The sequence below is a fragment of the Odontesthes bonariensis genome, chromosome 10, assembly GCF_027942865.1.
Source record: "Odontesthes bonariensis isolate fOdoBon6 chromosome 10, fOdoBon6.hap1, whole genome shotgun sequence".
Lineage (NCBI taxonomy): Eukaryota > Metazoa > Chordata > Actinopteri > Atheriniformes > Atherinopsidae > Odontesthes > Odontesthes bonariensis.
This window is the reverse complement of record NC_134515.1, coordinates 1,423,634-1,447,327: the sequence shown is the minus strand read 5'-3', so window position 1 is coordinate 1,447,327 and position 23,694 is coordinate 1,423,634. Positions and strand designations below refer to the sequence as shown.

The following is a 23,694-nucleotide window of genomic DNA, read 5'->3' as shown; positions in this document are numbered from 1 at the left end:
ACTGCATACTACATACTGCATACTACATACTTCATACTGCATACTGCATACTGCATACTACATACTGCATACTACATACTTCATACTGCATACTGCATACTACATACTGCATACTGCATACTTCCATACTACATACTGCATACTGCATGCTGCATACTTCCATACTGCATACTGCATACTGCATACTGCATACTACATACTGCATACTGCATACTTCCATACTACATACTGTATACTGCATACTACATACTACAGACTGCATACTTCCATACTGCATACTACATACTACATACTGCATACTGCATACTGCATACTTCCATACTGCATACTACATACTACATACTGCATACTGCATACTGCATACTTCCATACTACATACTGCATACTGCATACTACATACTGCATGCTGCATACTTCCATACTACATACTGCATACTGCATACTGCATACTACATACTTCATACTTCTATACTGCATACTACATACTGCATACTGCATACCTCCATACTACATACTGCATACTGCATACTACATACTACAGACTGCATACTTCCATACTGCATACTACATACTGCATACTGCATACTGCATACTACATACTACAGACTGCATACTTCCATACTGCATACTGAATACTACATACTGCATACTGCATACTGCATACTACATACTTCATACTTCCATACTGCATACTACATACTGCATACTGCATACTGCATACTGCATACTGCACACTACATACTACATACTGCATACTGCATACTACATACTTCATACTTCCATACTGCATACTACATACTGCATACTACATACTGCATACTGCATACTGCATACTACATACTGCATACTGCATACTGCATACTACATACTTCATACTTCCATACTGCATACTTCCATACTGCATACTGCATACTACATACTGCATACTGCATACTGCATACTACATACTTCATACTTCCATACTGCATACTACATACTGCATACTGCATACTACATACTGCATACTGCATGCTGCATACTTCCATACTACATACTGCATACTGCATACTGCATACTACATACTGCATACTGCATAGTTCCATACTGCATACTGCATACTGCATACTTCCATACTGCATACTGCATTCTGCATACTTCCATACTGCATACTACATACTTACATACTTCCATACTGCATACTGCATACTGCATACTGCATACTTCCATACTGCATACTGCATACTTCCATACTGCATACTGCATACTGCATACTTCCATACTGCATACTGCATACTGCATACTTCCATACTGCATACTGCATACTGCATAGTTCCATACTGCATACTGCATACTGCATACTTCCATACTGCACACTGCATACTGCCATACTGCATACTGCATACTGCATACTGCATACTACATACTGCATACTACATACTGCATACTGCACACTGCATACTGCATACTACATACTGCATACTGCATACTACATACTGCATACTTCCATACTGCACACTACATACTGCACACTGCATACTGCATACTTCCATACTGCATACTGCATACTTCCATACTGCATACTACATACTTCCATACTGCATACTACATACTGCATACTGCATACTGCATACTACACACTGCATACTGCATACTTCCATACTGCACACTACATACTGCACACTGCATACTACATACTGCATACTTCCATACTGCATACTGCATACTTCCATACTACATACTGCATACTGCATACTACACACTGCATACTACATACTGCATACTGCATACTACACACTGCATACTGCATACTGCATACTGCATACTGCACACTGCATACTACACACTGCATACTACACACTGCATACTGCACACTGCATACTACACACTGCATACTACATACTGCATACTACATACTGGACACTACATACTACATACTGCATACTGCCTACTTCCACACTGCATACTACACACTGCATACTGCATGCTGCATACTGCACACTACATACTACATACTGCATACTGCATACTACACACTGCATACTGCATACTGCACACTACATACTACACACTGCATACTGCATACTGCATACTACATACTGCATACTGCATACTGCACACTACACACTGCATACTGCATACTGCATACTGCACACTGCATACTACATACTGCATACTGCATACTACACACTGCATACTGCATACTGCACACTACATACTACATACTGCATACTACATACTGCATACTGCATACTGCACACTACACACTGCATACTGCATACTGCATACTGCACACTACATACTACATACTGCATACTGCCTACTTCCATACTGCATACTACATACTGCATACTATATACTGCATACTACATACTGCATACTGCATACTACATACTGCATACTACATACTACATACTCATCGATCAGACAGTATGCACAGCGTTTACCCACAATGCATTTCGCTCCTGCCCGAGCCGAAATCAGCCGGCCTGAAGCTGATTTCTCTTAAGCTCTAAACTCTGTAAACTTTAGCAACATTTGAAACATTTTCAGGTGAGAAAGTAGTCGTTTAGATCCCCAACGTGTTGAAAACCTGACTAAATACCGGCTGTTTACAATTTTGTTCCCACGAATTCGACGCTACTAAAGCTAGCCGCAGTGAGCTAACGCACTTCCTGTTATTTTCACAAAATAAAATACCCGTTGCCTTTTATCATAGGGAAAGCCATTACCATACAATTGGTGCTTTTGTTTTGAAAACAGGAAGTGAACCTACCCTCGTTGTAGCTAGCTTGAAACTGCCGTTTTGACAGGAAATGACGATCGGCGACGTCACGTTACGTTGCATCTTGGGTAGTTTGAGTATGAGAAGTAACCTCATGATGCATACCCAACATTTCGGAGAATCTAGTATGCATCCGGGAACTTCTGCTTACTCAAACTCACATACTAACTCAGAAAGTTAGTAGGAGTAGTAGGAGAAGTATGCGGTTTGGAACACAGCCAGAGTCTGAGCAGTTGAGAAAGATCTTAAAGAGAAATACAGCAGAGTGTCATCTGCATAGTGGGAGGGTTCGTCCTTAAAGAGGGAGCAGATATAACAGAAAGGATAAAGGCCCCAGAATTGAACCCTGTGGCAGTTAAAAAAAAGTTAGTAGGAGTAGTAGGAGAAGTATTTGGTTTGGAACACAGCCTGTGTTTTCACAGAACAAAAGCTCAGAAGAAGAAGAAACAGTACCCCAGCAGGGCGGTACTGTTCTGGGATGTTTGTGTTCTTCTAAGGTTTTAAGTTATAAGAATATTAAAGTTTTATATTGTTTTGTGCAGATGCCATTTTTTGTAAATTGAGATTTAGTCACATGACTTTTAAATGTTTATGGCTTTTAAACGTTAAGAGATGATCCACATAAGCACTGAAAGATGTAAAACGTGGGTTAAATAACCACTTAGTTAGCTCTTCTTTAGTTTGTTTCTTAGTTCTTATTTATCAGTGTCGTGTTATTTAACTGAACAACCCAATTAGGTAGCTTAATAACCAACAACGTGATGAGTCAGACTCCTTTTCCACTCGATACTATCGCACCATGCTGGGTTGAATGGTTCCCTGTCAGTGAATAAACACCCCCGTCTCCTCAGGGAGGATGGAATATGCCACAGTGGTTGTTCCCTGTCAGTGAATAAACACCCCCGTCTCCTCAGGGAGGATGGAATATGCCACAGTGGTTGTTCCCTGTCAGTGAATAAACACCCCCGTCTCCTCAGGGAGGATGGAATATGCCACAGTGGTTGTTCCCTTTCTGTGAATAAACACCCCCGTCTCCTCAGGGTCGGATGGAATATGCCACAGTGGTTGTTCCCTTTCTGTGAATAAACACCCCCGTCTCCTCAGGGTCGGATGGAATATGCCACAGTGGTTGTTCCCTGTCAGTGAATAAACACCCCCGTCTCCTCAGGGTCGGATGGAATATGCCACAGTGGTTGTTCCCTTTCTGTGAATAAACACCCCCGTCTCCTCAGGGAGGATGGAATATGCCACAGTGGTTGTTCCCTGTCAGTGAATAAACACCCCCGTCTCCTCAGGGTCAGATGGAATATGCCACAGTGGTTGTTCCCTGTCAGTGAATAAACACCCCCGTCTCCTCAGGGTCAGATGGAATATGCCACAGTGGTTGTTCCCTGTCAGTGAATAAACACCCCCGTCTCCTCAGGGAGGATGGAATATGCCACAGTGGTTGTTCCCTGTCAGTGAATAAACACCCCCGTCTCCTCAGGGAGGATGGAATATGCCACAGTGGTTGTTCCCTGTCGGTGAATAAACACCCCCGTCTCCTCAGGGTCAGATGGAATATGCCACAGTGGTTGTTCCCTGTCGGTGAATAAACACCCCCGTCTCCTCAGGGAGGATGGAATATTCCACAGTGGTTGTTCCCTGTCGGTGAATAAACACCCCCGTCTCCTCAGGGTCGGATGGAATATGCCACAGTGGTTGTTCCCTGTCGGTGAATAAACACCCCCGTCTCCTCAGGGTCGGATGGAATATGCCACAGTGGTTGTTCCCTGTCGGTGAATAAACACCCCCGTCTCCTCAGGGTCGGATGGAATATGCCACAGTGGTTGTTCCCTGTCGGTGAATAAACACCCCCGTCTCCTCAGGGTCGGATGGAATATGCCACAGTGGTTGTTCCCTGTCGGTGAATAAACACCCCCGTCTCCTCAGGGAGGATGGAATATGCCACAGTGGTTGTTCCCTGTCAGTGAATAAACACCCCCGTCTCCTCAGGGTCGGATGGAATATGCCACAGTGGTTGTTCCCTGTCGGTGAATAAACACCCCCGTCTCCTCAGGGTCGGATGGAATATGCCACAGTGGTTGTTCCCTGTCGGTGAATAAACACCCCCGTCTCCTCAGGGAGGATGGAATATGCCACAGTGGTTGTTCCCTGTCAGTGAATAAACACCCCCGTCTCCTCAGGGTCGGATGGAATATGCCACAGTGGTTGTTCCCTGTCAGTGAATAAACACCCCCGTCTCCTCAGGGAGGATGGAATATGCCACAGTGGTTGTTCCCTGTCGGTGAATAAACACCCCCGTCTCCTCAGGGTCGGATGGAATATGCCACAGTGGTTGTTCCCTGTCAGTGAATAAACACCCCCGTCTCCTCAGGGTCGGATGGAATATGCCACAGTGGTTGTTCCCTTTCTGTGAATAAACACCCCCGTCTCCTCAGGGAGGATGGAATATGCCACAGTGGTTGTTCCCTGTCAGTGAATAAACACCCCCGTCTCCTCAGGGAGGATGGAATATGCCACAGTGGTTGTTCCCTGTCAGTGAATAAACACCCCCGTCTCCTCAGGGAGGATGGAATATGCCACAGTGGTTGTTCCCTGTCAGTGAATAAACACCCCCGTCTCCTCAGGGTCGGATGGAATATGCCACAGTGGTTGTTCCCTGTCGGTGAATAAACACCCCCGTCTCCTCAGGGTCGGATGGAATATGCCACAGTGGTTGTTCCCTGTCGGTGAATAAACACCCCCGTCTCCTCAGGGTCAGATGGAATATGCCACAGTGGTTGTTCCCTGTCGGTGAATAAACACCCCCGTCTCCTCAGGGTCGGATGGAATATGCCACAGTGGTTGTTCCCTGTCAGTGAATAAACACCCCCGTCTCCTCAGGGAGGATGGAATATGCCACAGTGGTTGTTCCCTGTCAGTGAATAAACACCCCCGTCTCCTCAGGGAGGATGGAATATGCCACAGTGGTTGTTCCCTGTCAGTGAATAAACACCCCCGTCTCCTCAGGGTCGGATGGAATATGCCACAGTGGTTCTGAAACAGCTCCTGGCCGACCTGATCGAGAAGAACCTGGAGAACAGAAACCATCCCAAGTTGCTGCTCAGGAGGTTGGTGCATCTCCCGTAACCTTCCATCACTTCCTGTCTCCTTCCTGCCATCCCCCGACCTCGTAAGGTGTCATGTGACCTGCCCTTTATGTTCCAGCCAATGACCTTTGACCTCTGTGTGTGTGTTCAGGACGGAGTCTGTCGCTGAGAAGATGCTGACGAACTGGTTCACCTTCCTGCTGCACCGATTCCTCAAGGTACCCGAGTCCTTCCTCAGCTCCTTTCCTCATCCCTCGTCTCCTAACCAACCTCGTTAGGCTCTTCCAATCAGATCAGAGCTGCCGTTAATTTATTCAGGAAACAGAAACCTTCCCTACCTCCTCCTTCCCTCCCTCCTCGCCTCCTTCCCTCCTCGTTGCTGTTCCTAACCTTTGTTTCCTCCTTCCTAACCTCCGTTTCCCTCCCTCCTCGCCTCCCTCCTTCCCTCCCTCCTCGCCTCCTTCCCTCCCTCCTCACAGAATCTTTCAAACCGAACTAACCCTCCCTGCCTCCCTCCCCCAGGAGTGTGCCGGCGAGCCTCTCTTCATGCTGTATTGTGCCATAAAGCAGCAGATGGAGAAAGGACCGATTGACGCCATCACAGGAGAGGCTCGTTACTCTCTGAGTGAAGATAAACTCATCCGACAGCAGATCGACTACAAACAGCTGGTAACACACCTGAGCATACATTCAGATATCCTCCGGAAACGTGACCCAGATCCTGTCTTAAAAGATCAAACTGTGTATCCATCCACACAAGTAGAAATAGTTCTGGCTTCGAACTAAATGTTTCGGACTAAATGCTTCGAACTTAATGCTTCAAACTTAATGTTTCGGACTAAATGCTTCGAACTTAATGTTTCAAACTGAAAGCGATACAATGTAACTTCTCAAAAAGCCCACAATGGAGCTCCCCCTACAGGCTTGGAGGTAATGTACGTTTACACTGTCGTAAATACAACACCCTTTCGCTTTCACGTTTCACGTTTGTTGACGAACCGGCGAGGAGTCAGAAGGTGCAAGCTATGTCGACCGAGAAGGTAAGAGTAATCAAATGTACTTGGGAGCGTGCAGAGCCGGCCCAAGGCATAAGCGAACTAAGCGCCTGCTTAGGGCCCCGCGGCCAGTAGGGGGCCCCCAAGAGCAATAACAAAAAAAAATATATATATATTTTTTTTTTTTTGCATGTATGAGTGATGCTTTCTGTATGATCAAATATATATTATTGTAAAAATAAAATAAAATAAAGTAAAAAATTTTAGTGCTGCTGCTGATGTAGGCCTATGCACTACAATTTTTTGCACATTGCTGTTGCAGTTTTTGGAAACCAGATGACACTTTTACAGTAAACGCAATGCTTTATCACTTGGAATGTTGTGAAAATCAACCCCAGGCCGCTCTTGTAGCTGAATGTGCTACATTTTGAGATTAAAAACCATATGTGGCACCCTGAACATCATTCATCGTCATTCATTGGTATTATTTATGTTATTACCTAGGCCACCCCCTTAAATGTGTAAAGACATGTCAAATGCATCAAATTTATACTGTAGTAGGTGTGTGAATGATCAACAATCAATATTATTGGCAGAAATAGAGGGCCCCAAAATCAAATTTTGCTTAGGGCCCCATGGAGGCTTGGGCCGGCTCTGGGAGCGTGAGAGGGGTCTATTTGTTTTTGCGGTAGGTGTGCCAGAAAGCAAGTCGAAGTACTTCCGCTCAGCTCCCGGGCCGGTCCAGCAAAGTTACATAGCGCAGTTTTTCCAACTCAGACCCCAGAAGGCAGCGGCGTGGAACAGGGGGGAAAAGTCAGACTGATTCACAGGGTCCAGCCTACAGGGGGGGCCCTAAGGGAAATTTTCTTCTTCTTTCGTTTTTTAAAAATCATTTTTTAAATAATATCAATATATGTTGGTAATTTATAAAAATCCAATGTTCTCTGGAAATACATCTGTTGAAATGTATATCCCAGCCTGCAAATAGGCTATAATCTATATCAGACACCCCCATTATCAGTGCGCATTGGTTTAGTCCGCCTTCTGGCAGACTTTTGATTGTACATGCGCCATAAATTTCACTCACTTCATTATTAGGCATTAAACGCAGCAGCCGGCACATGAAAGATGTCATCCAAAAAAAAAATCAGGCTTTCAGAAAAGAAAAGAAAGGCAAGAGAGACAAAATGAAGGAAAGCAACTGCTTACTGATTTCTTTCCCAAGAAAGGTGAGCCCAAATGTCAAAATTACAGCCTACAGTAACTGATTATCCCATTCACATTCCGTTGCATACCACTGTGATACCAGCCATGGCCGTAGCCAGCTATGAGGAAAGCGAGGTCTGGACCTCGGTAATTTTCAGGGATTTTTTATTAATTTATTTTTTTAATCTCGGTTTTCGCATACACGTTTCAATTGACGTTTGTGTTTACATCACTTTCATGAATGTGTGACTGCGTGGTACCATTTGAAAGGTCTGTTTCTGCCCTTTCCAACGGTGTGTATAAGACGTGTGTGCGCTCCGTAGTCGGTGAGAAAAGTACCGTCAACATAGTAGCTGCATGCCAGTAATCAGTAATAGAAAAATTAGACGAATTTGACGAACGATTTCCTCGGCCACTCTGCAGTGCAGCGGCGATTGCTATATACTGACGGAAAGCTCAGCTCGAGCTCTTTAGAATGATGTGATTGTTATATCGGTGTCATGTATGGTTCGTGAATAAAGAAGACAGCACCTTGTTATAGCAATGCACATTTATGTAGGCTGGAGACAATTTTTCACATCTAATTTAGTAATGAATTCAATATAGCCCATAAATCTTTATAGGTTGTTTAGCAACAGCTATAGCCTACAATATGCATCTATCCATCTATATTTAACTCTATTTTTTATATTGGTTAGTTAGCCTTACTCTATGCCTGGCCAAATGGCCTTTGCTTGTACCAAACATTTGTAGGCTTGCATTGGGAAATAGTCAGGTTCTTTTTAGCTATGGGTTCTTGTTACATTATAATGGTTTATTTTGCTACTAGCCTCAATGTGCAACACTGCTATATATTAAAAACTATATAATTTAATATATATATATATTGTAAAAATTTTGGCGCGCGCATCATGGACCTCACCTATTCCTAAATCCTGGCTACGGCCCTGATGGCAGCCGAAGTCAAATAATTAAAAAATAATCTCTCATTTTGTTGGCTACCACATAATTGTGTAATAGAAGCCATATGTGTCTTAAATGTATTTATTTTCATAGTAACTATTAGCCTATACAAGTGTCCCAAAAGCCTAACATAGGGTCGATGTTGGTTCAAATATGCATGGTAGTGGTTGTTCCTGGGGCCCCAAATTTGGTGCTGTTATTTTAAGGTAGAAATGTTACATAGTATTGCTTTAATGTTTCAAACTAAATGCTTCGAACTAAATGCTTCGAACTAAATGCTTCAAACTAAATGCTTCAAACTAAATGCTTCAAACTAAATGCTTCAAACTAAATTCAATTGTATTCAATAAATTTTTATTTATATAGCGCCAAATACAACAAATGTCATCTCAAGGCACCAATTGGAATTCAATTAATAGTAATCATAATTATTTATAAAATAATACAATTCGTTCATATAGAGCCAATTCTAAAACATGTTTAGAACTAATTGCTTTGAACTAAATGTTTCGAACTAAATGCTTTGAACTAAATGCTTTGAACTAAATGCTTTGAACTAAATGCTTTGAACTAAATGTTTCGAACTAAATGTTTCGAACTAAATGTTTCGAACTAAATGCTTTGAACTAAATGCTTTGAACTAAATGCTTTGAACTAAATGCTTTGAACTAAATGTTTCGAACTAAATGTTTCGAACTAAATGCTTTGAACTAAATGCTTTGAACTAAATGTTTCGAACTAAATGTTTCGAACTAAATGCTTTGAACTAAATGTTTCGAACTAAATGTTTCGAACTAAATGCTTTGAACTAAATGCTTTGAACTAAATGTTTCGAACTAAATGTTTCGTACTAAATGTTTCGTACTAAATGCTTTGAAGTAAATGTTTCGAACTAAATGTTTCGAACTAAATGCTTTGAACTAAATGTTTCGAACTAAATGTTTCGAACTAAATGCTTTGAACTAAATGCTTTGAACTAAATGTTTCGAACTAAATGTTTCGAACTAAATGTTTCGTACTAAATGCTTTGAACTAAATGTTTCGTACTAAATGTTTCGTACTAAATGCTTTGAACTAAATGCTTTGAACTAAATGTTTCGTACTAAATGTTTCGAACTAAATGTTTCAAACTAAATGTTTCGAACTAAATGTTTCGAACTAAATGTTTCGAACTAAGTGCTTTGAACTAAATGTTTCGAACTAAATGTTTCGTACTAAATGTTTCGTACTAAATGTTTCGTACTAAATGCTTTGAACTAAATCCTTTGAACTAACTGCTTCGAACTTAATGCTTCCCATAAATGCTTCTGAATGCTATCTGAATTATCCCCTGAATTAAAGTGTCTTCATATTCAAAATGTTCCAGTGAGGGAAGCTTGGGTCGACCAGATGGTAAATGGCGTGGAAAAAGGTGGATGTAGATGGCGCGTGGGCTGGAGGAATAGCATAGACACTCAACTGTCACATCTGATTATTGTAGCCGAGGTTATACAACAATAAAAATTTTTACCAAATATACTTAAGTTTCCAACCTTCAATCTTAAAAATGTCCCATTTATTCCTGTTAATTCCCATAAATGGTGGAATCCAAGGCACCACCATGCAGTGATGTCTTCAGTGATGTCACCAACATGCAAATTAGGTGATTAAATTCCCCACCTTCATAAACTTTGGGTCCCACTCAGTATATTTTCTTTATCTCTGGTTGTTAAAATGTTTTCTTTAAAACAACCTGGGAGCTTAAAGGGTTAAAACCCGATTCTGACCTGAACCCAAAGTGTCCTCGAATGGTCCAGACACAAACAGGTCCTCACAAATATAGATGCACAACTGAGTTATGTCTCATTCATTAAAAATCATCACCAGCTGAATCTTCGTTCTGCTCAGACTCGGATGGAAAACAACACCGAGTCGTAAACATGTTGTTTCTATGTTCCTGTGATGCCCGTTGCTATGGATACCGCTCAACGCAATGCCCACCGCCTCCGAGCCAGTTAAAGGACTCATCTGTGACACTTAATGCAGCCCGCCGCTGAGAGGACGATTTTATCGTATGAAACCAGAAGCCAGAAAAACACAGGTTCCTGCTGTAAATAATAAGCTGCTGTGGGGAGGGAAACAGCTTGACATTTGAGAGAAAATAGAAATATTTAATAGTCTACATCTTCATTTAAATTCTGGGCAACAACAACAAGAGAGCTGGAAACTGAAGTGGAGTTTAGGAAAGCTCTTCCAATAACTATAATAATCACTGATGAGTTTTAGCAAATAAAATGCTTCAAAACTAAACGCTTCCAACTAAATGTTTCAAACAATATGTTTCAAACTAAATGCATCAAATTAAATGCTTCAAACTTAATGCATCAAATTAAATGCTTCAAACTAAATGCTTCAAACTAAAAGCTTCGAACTAAATGTTTCAAACTAAATGTTTTACACTAAATGCTTCGAACTAAATGTTTCCAGCAATATGTTTCGAACTAAATGTTTCGAACCAAATGTTTCCAACTAAATGTTACGGACTAAAAGTTTCAAACTGAATGTTTCTAACTAAAAGCTTCGAAATGAAAGCTTCAAACTAAATCTTTCAAATTAAATTTTTCAAACTAAATGTTTTGAACTAAATGTTTCGAACTAAATGTTTCAAACTAAATGTTTTAGACTAAATGCTTCGAACTAAATGTTTCAAACTAAATGCTTCAAACTAAATGTTTCCAACTAAATGTTACGGACTAAAAGTTTCAAACTGAATGTTTCTAACTAAAAGCTTCGAAATGAAAGCTTCAAACTAAATCTTTCAAATTAAATTTTTCAAACTAAATGTTTTGAACTAAATGTTTCGAACTAAATGTTTCAAACTAAATGTTTTAGACTAAATGCTTCGAACTAAATGTTTCAAACTAAATGCTTCAAACTAAATGTTTCGAACTAAAAGCTTCGAATTAAATGTTTCGGACTAAATGCTTCGAACTAAATGCTTCGACCTAAATGCTTCGAACTAAATGCTTCGAACTAAATGCTTCGAACTAAATGCTTCGAACTAAATGCTTCAAACTAAATGCTTCAAACTAAATGTTTCGAACTAAAAGCTTCGAATTAAATGTTTCGGACTAAATGCTTCGAACTAAATGCTTCGACCTAAATGCTTCGAACTAAATGCTTCGAACTAAATGCTTCGAACTAAATGCTTCAAACTAAATGCTTCAAACTAAATGTTTCGAACTAAAAGCTTCGAATTAAATGTTTCGGACTAAATGCTTCGAACTAAATGCTTCGACCTAAATGCTTCGAACTAAATGTTTCGAACTAAATGTTTCTAACTAAATGTTTCGAACTAAATGCTTTGAACTAAATGCTTCAAACTTAATGTTTCGAACTAAAAGCTTCGAATTAAATGTTTCGGACTAAATGCTTCGAACTAAATGCTTCGACCTAAATGCTTCGAACTAAATGTTTCGAACTAAATGTTTCTAACTAAATGTTTCGAACTAAATGCTTTGAACTAAATGCTTCAAACTTAATGTTTCGAACTAAATGTTTCAAACTAAATGTTACAAACTAAATGCTTCAAACTAAATGCTTCGAACTAAATGTTTCGAATTAAAAGTTTTGAACTAAATGTTTCGAACTAAAAGCTTGGAACTAAATGTTTCAGATTAAATGTTTTAATTTGTAAAAAACTAGGCTTTAAATCATTTTGTCTAAATTCACAAAGATTAAGTCTAATGTTCTGCAGTCAAGTCAGAAGTGGTAAAAAAAAATCTCATCTTTGCCACTTTTTCTCTTTTTTTTTAGGTTAATAACCTGAAAATGCTTCATATAATCGGGGGTTATCTTTGGTCCCCTTTGGTCTTAAAACATATATATATATATATATATATATATATATATATATATATATATATATATGTATATGTATATGTATATGTATATGTGTGTGTGTGTGTGTGGTTACAATTCTTGCATTTAACAGTCAGTTAATGACCATGTTTCCCTGTAACAGCAGCAGAAACATATAGAAACACCATGTGTGATGAAGGTTGTTGCAGACTGATGACAGTGACGTTCTCTCTGGTACAGACGCTGATGTGTATCCCACCGGAGGGCGAAGCAGGGACCGAGGTACCGGTAAAGGTGCTAAACTGTGACACGGTGACCCAGGTCAAAGACAAGCTGCTGGACGCCGTTTACAAAGGAATCCCGTTCTCACAGAGACCTCAGGCCGATGACATGGACCTCGGTATGACCTCATATTCCATCATCGGTCCCATTTTTACTCATCAATGAATGCACCAGCTCAGATGCTAATAAACTAAACGCTAGCTAAGCATAACGTCCAACTTAGGCTGGTGGCAACGTCATTGACCAGTAGTAAGAAAAATGATTGAACATGTTGACCTTCTGTAGGCATGCAGGAGCAGTCAGAGTAAACAGGAAGTTGTTGCTTATTAGCTGCAGAAATATTAAAGTACGTTGTTTAGCTTTTTTTCTCAATGAAAAGTCAGAACTACTGACAGCTAGTTAATCCTCTGGATTCCGTAAATGTTTCTATTTTCATCACTACTCCTTAAAAATCAAGTTTTTAATGTGTCCATAATGTGTGTTTATGTCTTAAAACATTTACACCTGTAGCCTACACCTCTATTCATGTTCTGTGAGGAACTGCTAATATAAGAAAAAGTTACCTAGGAGCTAGCAGGGGCTATTAGCTGCCCCAGGCAGACACGTTTAAGTTGCCTGAACTAGGCTTGACTAACTGAGCAGGTTAGGGGTTAACTCACTAGTTAACTCACTAGTTAACTCACTACCCACCCGGACCCAGCTCCAGGCCAAGCAAGTGGTCGCTGGCCGCTAGCCCCCAGCTAACTTCTCATTGCAGCTTATGATAGCTTTTCCTTTTATGGCTAGCATACATGTGGGCGGGGCTAGATGACCACTGAGCGGAACATGTTTGTGGGAATCAAACGACCCATCGAATTAACCCAAGGATTATTTTGTCATCGAGTTACTCGAGGAATCGTTTCATCCCTACATCAGCTTTGATTTAATGTGGACTCCAAACCCGGGCTAACGTCAGAATGCTAATTGTGTTGTCAGAATGGCGTCAGGGTCGACTGACGAGGATCATCCTGCAGGACGAAGACGTAACAACAAAGATAGAGAGCGACTGGAAGAGACTGAACACTCTGGCTCATTACCAGGTACAAACACTTTATTTATTAACTAACCCTGTTGGGTCGCGGTGTGGACTTAACCTAAAAAATTAACTTAACCAGGTTAAATTCTGTTTTAAGGGAATATTTTAGGGGTAAACGTTCAGTTAAATGTTGATACGGTATCCCAGAAGGGACAAACCAAACACTGGATGTCCCTGAGACACATATTTTAGGTGAAATCAGAACTTAAAAGTACTTAAAGTTTCTTTATGACGCCAAACTGTCCAATTTACAATTTGAAATAAAGAAAGTACACCTTTGAGTTCAAAGGTTTGACGTACCAGGACATAAAAATATAACGTAGTCTTAAAACTTAGTTAATCCCACCTCAGATGAACACATGACGTGTTACACTGTGTTATTATTTATGGAACAAAACACAGAAGCAGTGCAAGGTGCCCGGGTCCTGTGGCTGCAGAACAGGCCCAGATCATCAGCCCTCCACCACCGTGCCACCGTGCTTGACAGCTGGTCTGAGGTGTTGGTGCTGACATGTTCTTTTTAGAGAGAAGAGGCCCAGCCCTCTTAGTTCCTGTGGAAGCAGGAAGGGTTCACTTAGTTTCCCACTAGGGATGGGAATTGATAAGATTTTTACGATTCCAATTCCATTTTCGATTCTGCTTAACGATTCGGTTCTTTGTCGGTTCCCTTATCGATTCTCATTTGGAGAAAAAGGACAACAAACCGGTCGATTAGCATCAACTTTGTTTAGTTTAGAAGTAACACGAGTCATGAGCCCACAAACCCAACAACGGTGAGGTCCACATTGGTCTATCCTGGCCTGGGTAATTTAACTCTTCCTGCTCTGGTGAAAGGAGAAGCTGGAGGTAGAGGTGAACTGGGGGTAGTACCACCAGCCTCTGGCTCTGAGCCAGTTAGGCTCTGTCTCTCATGATTTCATCTAAATGTAATGCCTGAGAAGGCATTCATTTAACCTTAACCGTTACTAACAGCAGCTTTTACAATCAGGCAAATGGAGCTAACATGATAGGCAGTGTTAGTTAGTTAGTTACCTGCAGTGTTAGCCGAGGACATGCTAACGCTGCTAACGTTGCTGGGTTCGGATTCACCGACGTTAATCATTCATTCATAGTTATTGCATGTTGGTAGTATTTCCTCCCTTTGGTGAAATATTCACTTTGCAAGTTGCCCTGTTGTCGTCTTTTTTAGGGATGTGTAACCAAACTTTCGAGCGTTTGTACCGCTTGGGCGCCATGTTTACTGTTGGCTGCTGGCTGCGCTGGACTCGCCACGCAACGCTGCGTGGTGACGTCATTCACGCCCACTGGAATCGATAAGGGAATCGTTTGCAAAATTGCCAAACGATTCCAAGGAATTGAAACACTGGGAACCGGTTCTCAACAAGAACCGGTTTTCGATTCCCCTCCCTATTTCCCACACAGGGCTTCTGTGTTTTGTCTCAGTTTTGGTTGATTTTCTGTTGTGTCTTCATACATTAAACCTTAGAATTGAAAGTTGTTTGCTCAGTTTTCCACACGTTTGTTCACTAATATATAACATGGAGCAGAATAAGAGTGTTAAGATAATGTGTTGGATGGTGCGGCACACAGAACAATACAGGCAGATATATGACAGGTTGAGATAATAATGATGATAATGATGATAATATTGAGTCAGATGGAAACGTTTCCTCCTGCTGAATTAAAACGAGCTCAGAATGAGTTGCTCATCAGCTCCGGCTGTAACACACTCAGAGTTTATTAACGGGATAAGAATCGCTGGAAGGACGATTAGTCAGCTGACTGACGGATGTGTGGTTTCCTAGGTAACAGACGGCTCTCTGGTGGCGCTGGTCCAGAAGCAGGTTTCTGCCTACAACATCGCCAACTCCTTCACCTTTACCAGATCCCTGAGCAGATACGGTACGTGCAAAGCTTAGCTAGCTTAGCTAGCTTAGCTTCAGCCTTTTGTTCAGTTATTCTTTCAAGGCTTGAAGTTCTCTCCTAAAAACAATAACAATGACAATTTGCACAACTGCTCATTTTGCACTAATAACATTTGCACAAATATCATCATAGTACAATATAATGTAAATTATACATATACCCCATATGTCTTATTGGTTCAGTCTGCTCAGTTAAATTTATTTTTACCTTTTATTGTTAAATGTACAAATCTGTTTTTATTTAGTTTACTGATGTTTATTATTATTATATTTATTTACCCTACTCTTCATACTGTAGATTTGTTTATAGCTGATGTTTATTCTCTATTTTTATTCTATTTGCTTGTTTTCTATCTATCTATCTATCTATCTATCTATCTATCTATATATCTATCTTTCTTTCTTTCACTTTCATCCACCTGGAGGATAATTCTGCTTTATTTAGTGCCCCCTCCTGAATATACATGCAGGTAAACACATGGTTCTTTCTGGCCAATCTGAACCTGGTCAGTGCTGGATCTTGTAGACTTTTGCAGCTCTTTGCTCTGATTGAAACTATTTTAAGGTTAAAAAATTAAATGAGGCAGAAATAAACTGGGATGATCCTTCAAAGATAAATCTGACTCATGAACCTGGTTGTTGTCGGGTGTTTGCTGCTCACGTCTCTTTGTGTGCAGCGACTCAGACGCATCACGGTGTTTCTTTAGTGAGATTTAACTCGTCCACAACAGAGTCTGAAAGAGGAAGTTTCCCTGTTGTCATGGAAACGAAGCTTCAGCTCCAGATGTTTCTCTCCTAACCGCTCATCTGTCTCTGCTTCTGCCATCAGAGTCGTTGCTGCGGACGTCCAGCAGTCCCGACAGCCTGAGGTCCAGAGCTCCGATGATCACCCCGGACCAAGAGACAGGTACTGGGACAGTGTACAGGACAGATGTGCCCGTCAGAGGACAGATGTGCTCGGTTGTGATGCAGCGTTGGTGCTTTGTGTGTTCCCAGGAACCAAACTGTGGCACCTGGTGAAGAATCATGAGCACAGCGACCAGCGAGAAGGAGACCGAGGCAGCAAGATGGTGTCAGAAATCTACCTGACCCGCCTGCTCGCCACCAAGGTAACGCACCGCAGACCCAGAGCCGGCCTCGGGGCCTCAGGCGGAAACGTTCAGAAACCAGGCGGCAGCCGGTGGAGCCTTTTTAGTTTAACCAACACGGAAATGTACTGATTTCCCTTTTTAAACCATTATATCATATATTTTCACCGTATAAAACATTTTAAACAGATATATAAATGGCTAAATGAATAAGTTTGTATGATGATAAATTATAAATAAATTAAAAACTCATAAATTATAAATAGTTTATGCAAAAATATCTTTATTTTCAATATATATACTGTATATAAATGGCTTAATTAATAAGTTTATATGATGATAAATTAAAAATAATTTACAAACACATATATTATAAATAGTTTATGCAAAAATATTTTTATTTTCACTGCATTCATTTAAACTTAAATATTTATTTACTTTGTCAGTTAGTTTTTTTTTAAATATATTGTATAATGTATTTATTTCCTTTATGTCATGTTTATGTCTCTTTTCCCTGAAAATGATTTTAATCTATTTTTGTCATTTATTTATTCATAGATTTATTTACTTCTCTTTTATTTCTCCCCCGACTTGATAATTAAAAGACAGTTTTTGTTTATGAAGCAGTGCAACAGACTTAAGCTAACCGCTAACAGCGTTAACCGTCCCCGCTTCTCGTTTCTGTGGCGGTTTACAAATTGTTGAGTGTGACATCACAGTTCATCACTTTGCTTTCTTGTGTTCCTTTTGTGTTTTTTTTTTCCAAATGAAAATATAGATATTAGGTCATGTTTTTTTTTAGTCGTTTAAACGTCCGGTCCTGTCTGTTGGTCCTCCCACCACCAGGGGACGCTGCAGAAGTTTGTGGACGACCTGTTTGAGACCGTGTTCAGCACCGCTCATCGCGGCTCTGCGCTCCCATTGGCTATTAAATACATGTTCGACTTCTTGGACGAGCAGGCCGACAAACGGCAGATCTGTGACCCGGACGTCCGGCACACCTGGAAGAGCAACTGGTGAGAGGGCGTCACATGACCGTTTTACACTTTTCTCCTTTTTTTGAATATCTGACCAGTCTCTGCTCTGTGTGTGCAGCCTTCCTCTCAGGTTCTGGGTAAACGTCATCAAGAACCCTCAGTTTGTGTTCGACATCCATAAGAGCAGCATCACCGACGCCTGCCTGTCGGTGGTCGCGCAGACCTTCATGGACTCCTGCTCGACGTCCGAACATCGGCTCGGCAAAGACTCTCCGTCCAACAAGCTGCTCTACGCTAAAGACATCCCCAACTACAAGAGTTGGGTGGAGAGGTAGCTAACCTGTTAGCCGGAGACACGCTTATTAACTCATTGGCTGCCATTGACGTCTATAGACGTCAATTTAAATTCAACCGTTGACTGCCAAAGACGTCTATAGACGTCAATTGCGTTTTTTAACGGAGCGGGCTGGGGAACAATTTAGCGGAGTTTGTCACTAAATCTTAGGCTTGTAAACACTAAACAGAGAATATACTTGGCAAAATTACTTACTTTGGATGGGAGATGAGTAAAGATCACATAGACTGTAGAAGAGGACTGAAGCGGCTTTGAAGCCAATGAGACTAATCAAAATGTTTGTAAACTATTATTGCCAAGATCGGAGAAGGAGAAAATGTCGCCGGCGAGACAAAACAAAAAATTTAGGCAGCTAACGCTCGAACAGAGCCTTCTGTGCAGCAGAAGTAGTGTACCACTACTATCCACCGACGAGATACCCGGGCCAAGCGGAGAGAGTCGTCGGCGTGCGCGTATTTCACCTCAGCGGAGCGCACCACCAGACACTTCTGATGACTCAGACAATGCTATGCTATCGAAATACCTTCTCAGTGTTGTTTTTGCTGTTTTATGGAAGGAAACCACTTTTCAGATGTTTGAGGTGTCACTAAAGCAAAAAATGTTAGCATCAAAGTCACTGTTCTGCTTGACAGGTTTCTTTGCACAAAAAGCTTGTTTTCTCCATTTTTTTGGGTCAAACAGCTGTTTTTGGTGAAACCAACCTATGTTCTACTGTCTATTACTAAATTAACTCTGAGCAGATGAACGGTTAAGACAAAAGAAGGTAAAAGCAGCTTTCCCTGGAAAAACACCAACAGCTTCAGTTGTGAGAAACATCACAGATTTGGACCATAATTTAAAATGACTGGACTAGGGCTGTAGCGATACACTAATCTCACGATACGATTCGATACGATTCGATACGATTAGATTTGATTCGATACAATTCAATAAGATTCGATTCGATACGGTTCAATGTTTATCTTTGGTCTTAAACCTCTTCTGTAAACAGATGTACAGGAAGTAAAACGTCCAGTCTGCTCTCATTGGTTGGCTCCAACGACCCGATCAGACCACGCCCACCATTCTGCAATAGCTCCTATTATATTTGAAATTTAAAGAAAAAAGTAAATTGCTTCAGTAAATGCTCTGGAGTTATCAGCGATCACGAGAATCACGAGCTGGAATAGGGTTAGGGTAAGAGGATATAGTTAGGGTAACCCTAACCCTTACCCTCTGGAGTTATCCTAAAAGCTGGAATAGGCTTAGGGTAAGAGGATATAGTTAGGGTAACCCTAACCCTTGCCCTCTGGAGTTATCCTAAAAGCTGGAATAGGATAAGAGGACATAGTTAGGGTAACCCTAACCCTTACTCTCTGGAGTTATCCTAAAAGCTGGAATAGGATAAGAGGACATAGTTAGGGTAACCCTAACCCTTACTCTCTGGAGTTATCCTAAAAGCTGGAATAGGTTAAGAGGATATAGTTAGGGTAACCCTAACCCTTACCCTCTGGAGTTATCCTAAAAGCTGGAATAGGCTTAGGGTAAGAGGATATAGTTAGGGTAACCCTAACCCTTGCCCTCTGGAGTTATCCTAAAAGCTGGAATAGGATAAGAGGACATAGTTAGGGTAACCCTAACCCTTACTCTCTGGAGTTATCCTAAAAGCTGGAATAGGATAAGAGGACATAGTTAGGGTAACCCTAACCCTTACTCTCTGGAGTTATCCTAAAAGCTGGAATAGGTTAAGAGGATATAGTTAGGGTAACCCTAACCCTTACCCTCTGGAGTTATCCTAAAAGCTGGAATAGGCTTAGGGTAAGAGGATATAGTTAGGGTAACCCTAACCCTTACTCTCTGGAGTTATCCTAAAAGCTGGAATAGGGTTAGGGTAAGAGGATATAGTTAGGGTAACCCTAACCCTTACTCTCTGGAGTTATCCTAAAAGCTGGAATAGGGTTAGGGTAAGAGGACATAGTTAGGGTAACCCTAACCCTTACCCTCTGGAGTTATCCTAAAAGCTGGAATAGGCTTAGGGTAAGAGGATATAGTTAGGGTAACCCTAACCCTTGCCCTCTGGAGTTATCCTAAAAGCTGGAATAGGGTTAGGGTAAGAGGATATAGTTAGGGTAACCCTAACCCTTACTCTCTGGAGTTATCCTAAAAGCTGGAATAGGATAAGAGGACATAGTTAGGGTAACCCTAACCCTTACCCTCTGGAGTTATCCTAAAAGCTGGAATAGGGTTAGGGTAAGAGGATATAGTTAGGGTAACCCTAACCCTTACTCTCTGGAGTTATCCTAAAAGCTGGAATAGGATAAGAGGACATAGTTAGGGTAACCCTAACCCTTACCCTCTGGAGTTATCCTAAAAGCTGGAATAGGGTTAGGTTAAGAGGATATAGTTAGGGTAACCCTAACCCTTACTCTCTGGAGTTATCCTAAAAGCTGGAACAAGCAGATTTATTTCTCTTTTGGAACGGATAAACATCAGATTTCTGACTCTGCAGGTACTACCGGGACATCGCAAAGATGCCCAGCATCAGTGATCAGGACATGGACGCCTACCTGGTGGAGCAGTCCCGCCTCCACGGCAACGAGTTCAACACACTGAGCGCGCTCAGCGAGCTCTACTTCTACATCAACAAGTACAAGGAAGAGGTGAGGCTTTGGTGAACTGGCCCCCCAGAACCTGTCGATGGAGCTACCGCCTGATTAAAATGTTGTCTTTGCTCCGTCCACAGATCCTGACGGCGTTGGACCGGGACGGGTACTGTCGCAAACACAAGCTGAGGCACAAACTGGAGCAAGCCATCAACCTGATGTCAGGGAGCAGCTGAGAGGAGGGGGCGGACAGATGGACTGACGGGGGGTGGGAAGAAGAACGGGGGGGAGGGGGAGGCGAGGACATTTTGTTTTTCTGAACTGTCTGAGCAGTCAGCTGAACAGCTCCAAGTCGGACAAACTGACCGCCACGGCTGCTCCACCAATTAGTCCATCAGTCATTCATCCGTCAGTCGATGCGTCGATTGACCGGACGACCGACTGGTCGGCTGGTTGGCGGGCCGGCTGGTCGGGACCCCCAACTACCTCCATCTTGTGACTTTGGGGTGGAACATTTTCCAAGAGATGTGGATACATTTCCTGCAGGACTTCAACACGAGGTGGAAAACAAACGTTTTAGATGCGTCGGCTGGTTTGAATCGAACTTTAACTCGGATCGAAGCGAGGATGGCGTGGCAGTGGAGCTAAAGACTGAGCCAGGTTTCACCAAACAACGGATCTGATGTTAACCGATCTGAGCATCCTAGGTGCCGAGGCCGAGGTCGTTCCGGTCCGCAGGATGAAGAATCACAAAAAAAAACGCCTCATCGCAGTCTGGATCGAGACTGTGGCAAACCAGTTCAAAGCCTCGTTAGTGATGTCGTAACTTTGGACATTTATCCTCACCTTGAACCCTTAGCCTTTTTCTGGAAGGATCCGGATCCACTGTAAGAAAATCAGGTCAGAAGCAGTCATCGTTTGGAATGTCTGGTTTTTTGTCTGTTCGGATTCAGGAGGTTGTTTCAAGCTTTAATGAAGGAGAAGAAGGCAAAAAAACAAAAAAAACACGGATGACTTGATCTGAACTTGGAATCAGGGTTCAGTCTTGGTTGAATTCAGGAGGATTTGGAGATGAGGAAACTCTGCGACCGTTCGGCTGAACCTCGCCAGGATCCAGACGTTTCTTTTCTCTGGACAATCACTCTCTACCACAGCACACTGAGCCCGATGCCTACTGACCGACCAGTTCCTGTGTCCATATACCCTCCTCCATCTTTCCTTCCTTTCCCTCAATCAGAACTCCACCTTTTCCCCAAGCTGTTCCCGCTCCTCATCCCTGCCTCGTCATTGGTCAGTCACGCTGGCCTCTGGCCGCCCTATTGGCCAGAAAGACTCTTTAGTAACGTACTGCCCGACCAATGAAGACTGTGGAATTCGCCAGAATTGTGACAAATTTACTAGAATAGAAACTAATTTAGAATTATGTTTGAATACATTCCAGCACAGGCACACAGGCAAGGTCTGTAAAAAAAAAGTAATTATTCAGAACCTTTGAAAGTGGACTCGCCATGTTTTTCAGGACCAGAACAACTGGAAACGGGGCTCTGGATTCAGCACCGGTGCGGTGCCGCGCCGCTTTATCGTCGGACCTTACAGCCATGCATTACAGCGCCATGTTCGGCGCCACGCTCAGCGCGCCCGGGGGGGGGAACAATGTGCAGAGCCCAGTGCCATGTGAAGACCGGACCGGATCGCATCAGAACTGGGCCCGAATCGGACCAAATCTGGAGAAACACCCCGGCGCAGAGGTTCAACCGGACTGCCGGACTCAAGAACTCTTTAGACTTGTGGCCATAATTGTAAACAAAAGAGAGAAAAAAAAAAGAAAGAAAGAAGTTAAAAAATGACAAAGAATAAAAAAAAGAAAACAAAAGAAAGAAAACAAATGTCGAAACGTTTAAAATGTAATCAGAACTTTGGATTTAAAGAGCAGAACTTGTATAAAGCTGAATGTTGTTCTACATCGGAGTCGGAGATGGAAAAGAGAGCCGGGAGACGACCGCCGTCCGGACCGAGCCGTCCGCAAACTGGACTTTTGGTACTTTTTAAATGAGCGTGTGGGATGGCGAGGCGTCCCGGAGGTTTGGGTGCCGTTTTGATTGATGTTTTGGGATGATTGAAGGATGTCACTCTGTCAGAAAAATGACGCTGGAAGCAGCGTTTGGACCAAACACAGATAACTGAGCCCAGCGGGAACCACGGAGGTCCTTCTGACCTGGCCGGACCCCTCAGAGCCCCCCCGCTCACGTCTGTTTCCTGTGGTAGAACTTTTCACGCTGTACATCCGGCTGGTAAATATGCTTTTATTTTCCATCTTTGCTCCATTTTATGACGCCCTCAGTTACCGCTTTACAACCTAGAAAAGCTCCGGTTTCAAGGTGCTCCTTAGACTCTGTTCCTCGGTTGGTTGAGTCCATACGAGCTGGTTTCCTCAAACGATGGAACAGTCCCAATGATTGGGTAAAGCTCCTTTTTTTTTTAATACTCGACGGGACAAATAACAACGCGCGATACCAGCAAAGTTATGGTGAAATCTCGGCTGATTTTCGCCTT

The 23,694-nt window shown here is 42.1% G+C and overlaps 1 protein-coding gene across 1 annotated transcript in view; it reads left to right on the top strand.

Moving 5' to 3' along the window:
• Positions 1–21,385, top strand: part of plxna3 (plexin A3) — a 176,097-nt gene extending 154,712 nt beyond the window's left edge. Inside the window, exons 27-38 of the mRNA XM_075475900.1 lie at positions 5,774–5,874; positions 6,005–6,071; positions 6,376–6,522; positions 13,098–13,257; positions 14,115–14,218; positions 16,020–16,116; positions 16,969–17,046; positions 17,136–17,248; positions 18,074–18,243; positions 18,323–18,535; positions 21,048–21,198; positions 21,282–21,385. Of these exons, the coding sequence (XP_075332015.1) occupies positions 5,774–5,874; positions 6,005–6,071; positions 6,376–6,522; positions 13,098–13,257; positions 14,115–14,218; positions 16,020–16,116; positions 16,969–17,046; positions 17,136–17,248; positions 18,074–18,243; positions 18,323–18,535; positions 21,048–21,198; positions 21,282–21,377 (1,497 nt within the window). The 3' untranslated portion in view covers positions 21,378–21,385. The remainder of the gene's footprint in view (positions 1–5,773; positions 5,875–6,004; positions 6,072–6,375; positions 6,523–13,097; positions 13,258–14,114; positions 14,219–16,019; positions 16,117–16,968; positions 17,047–17,135; positions 17,249–18,073; positions 18,244–18,322; positions 18,536–21,047; positions 21,199–21,281) is intronic.
• Positions 21,386–23,694: the final 2,309 nt, after the last annotated feature.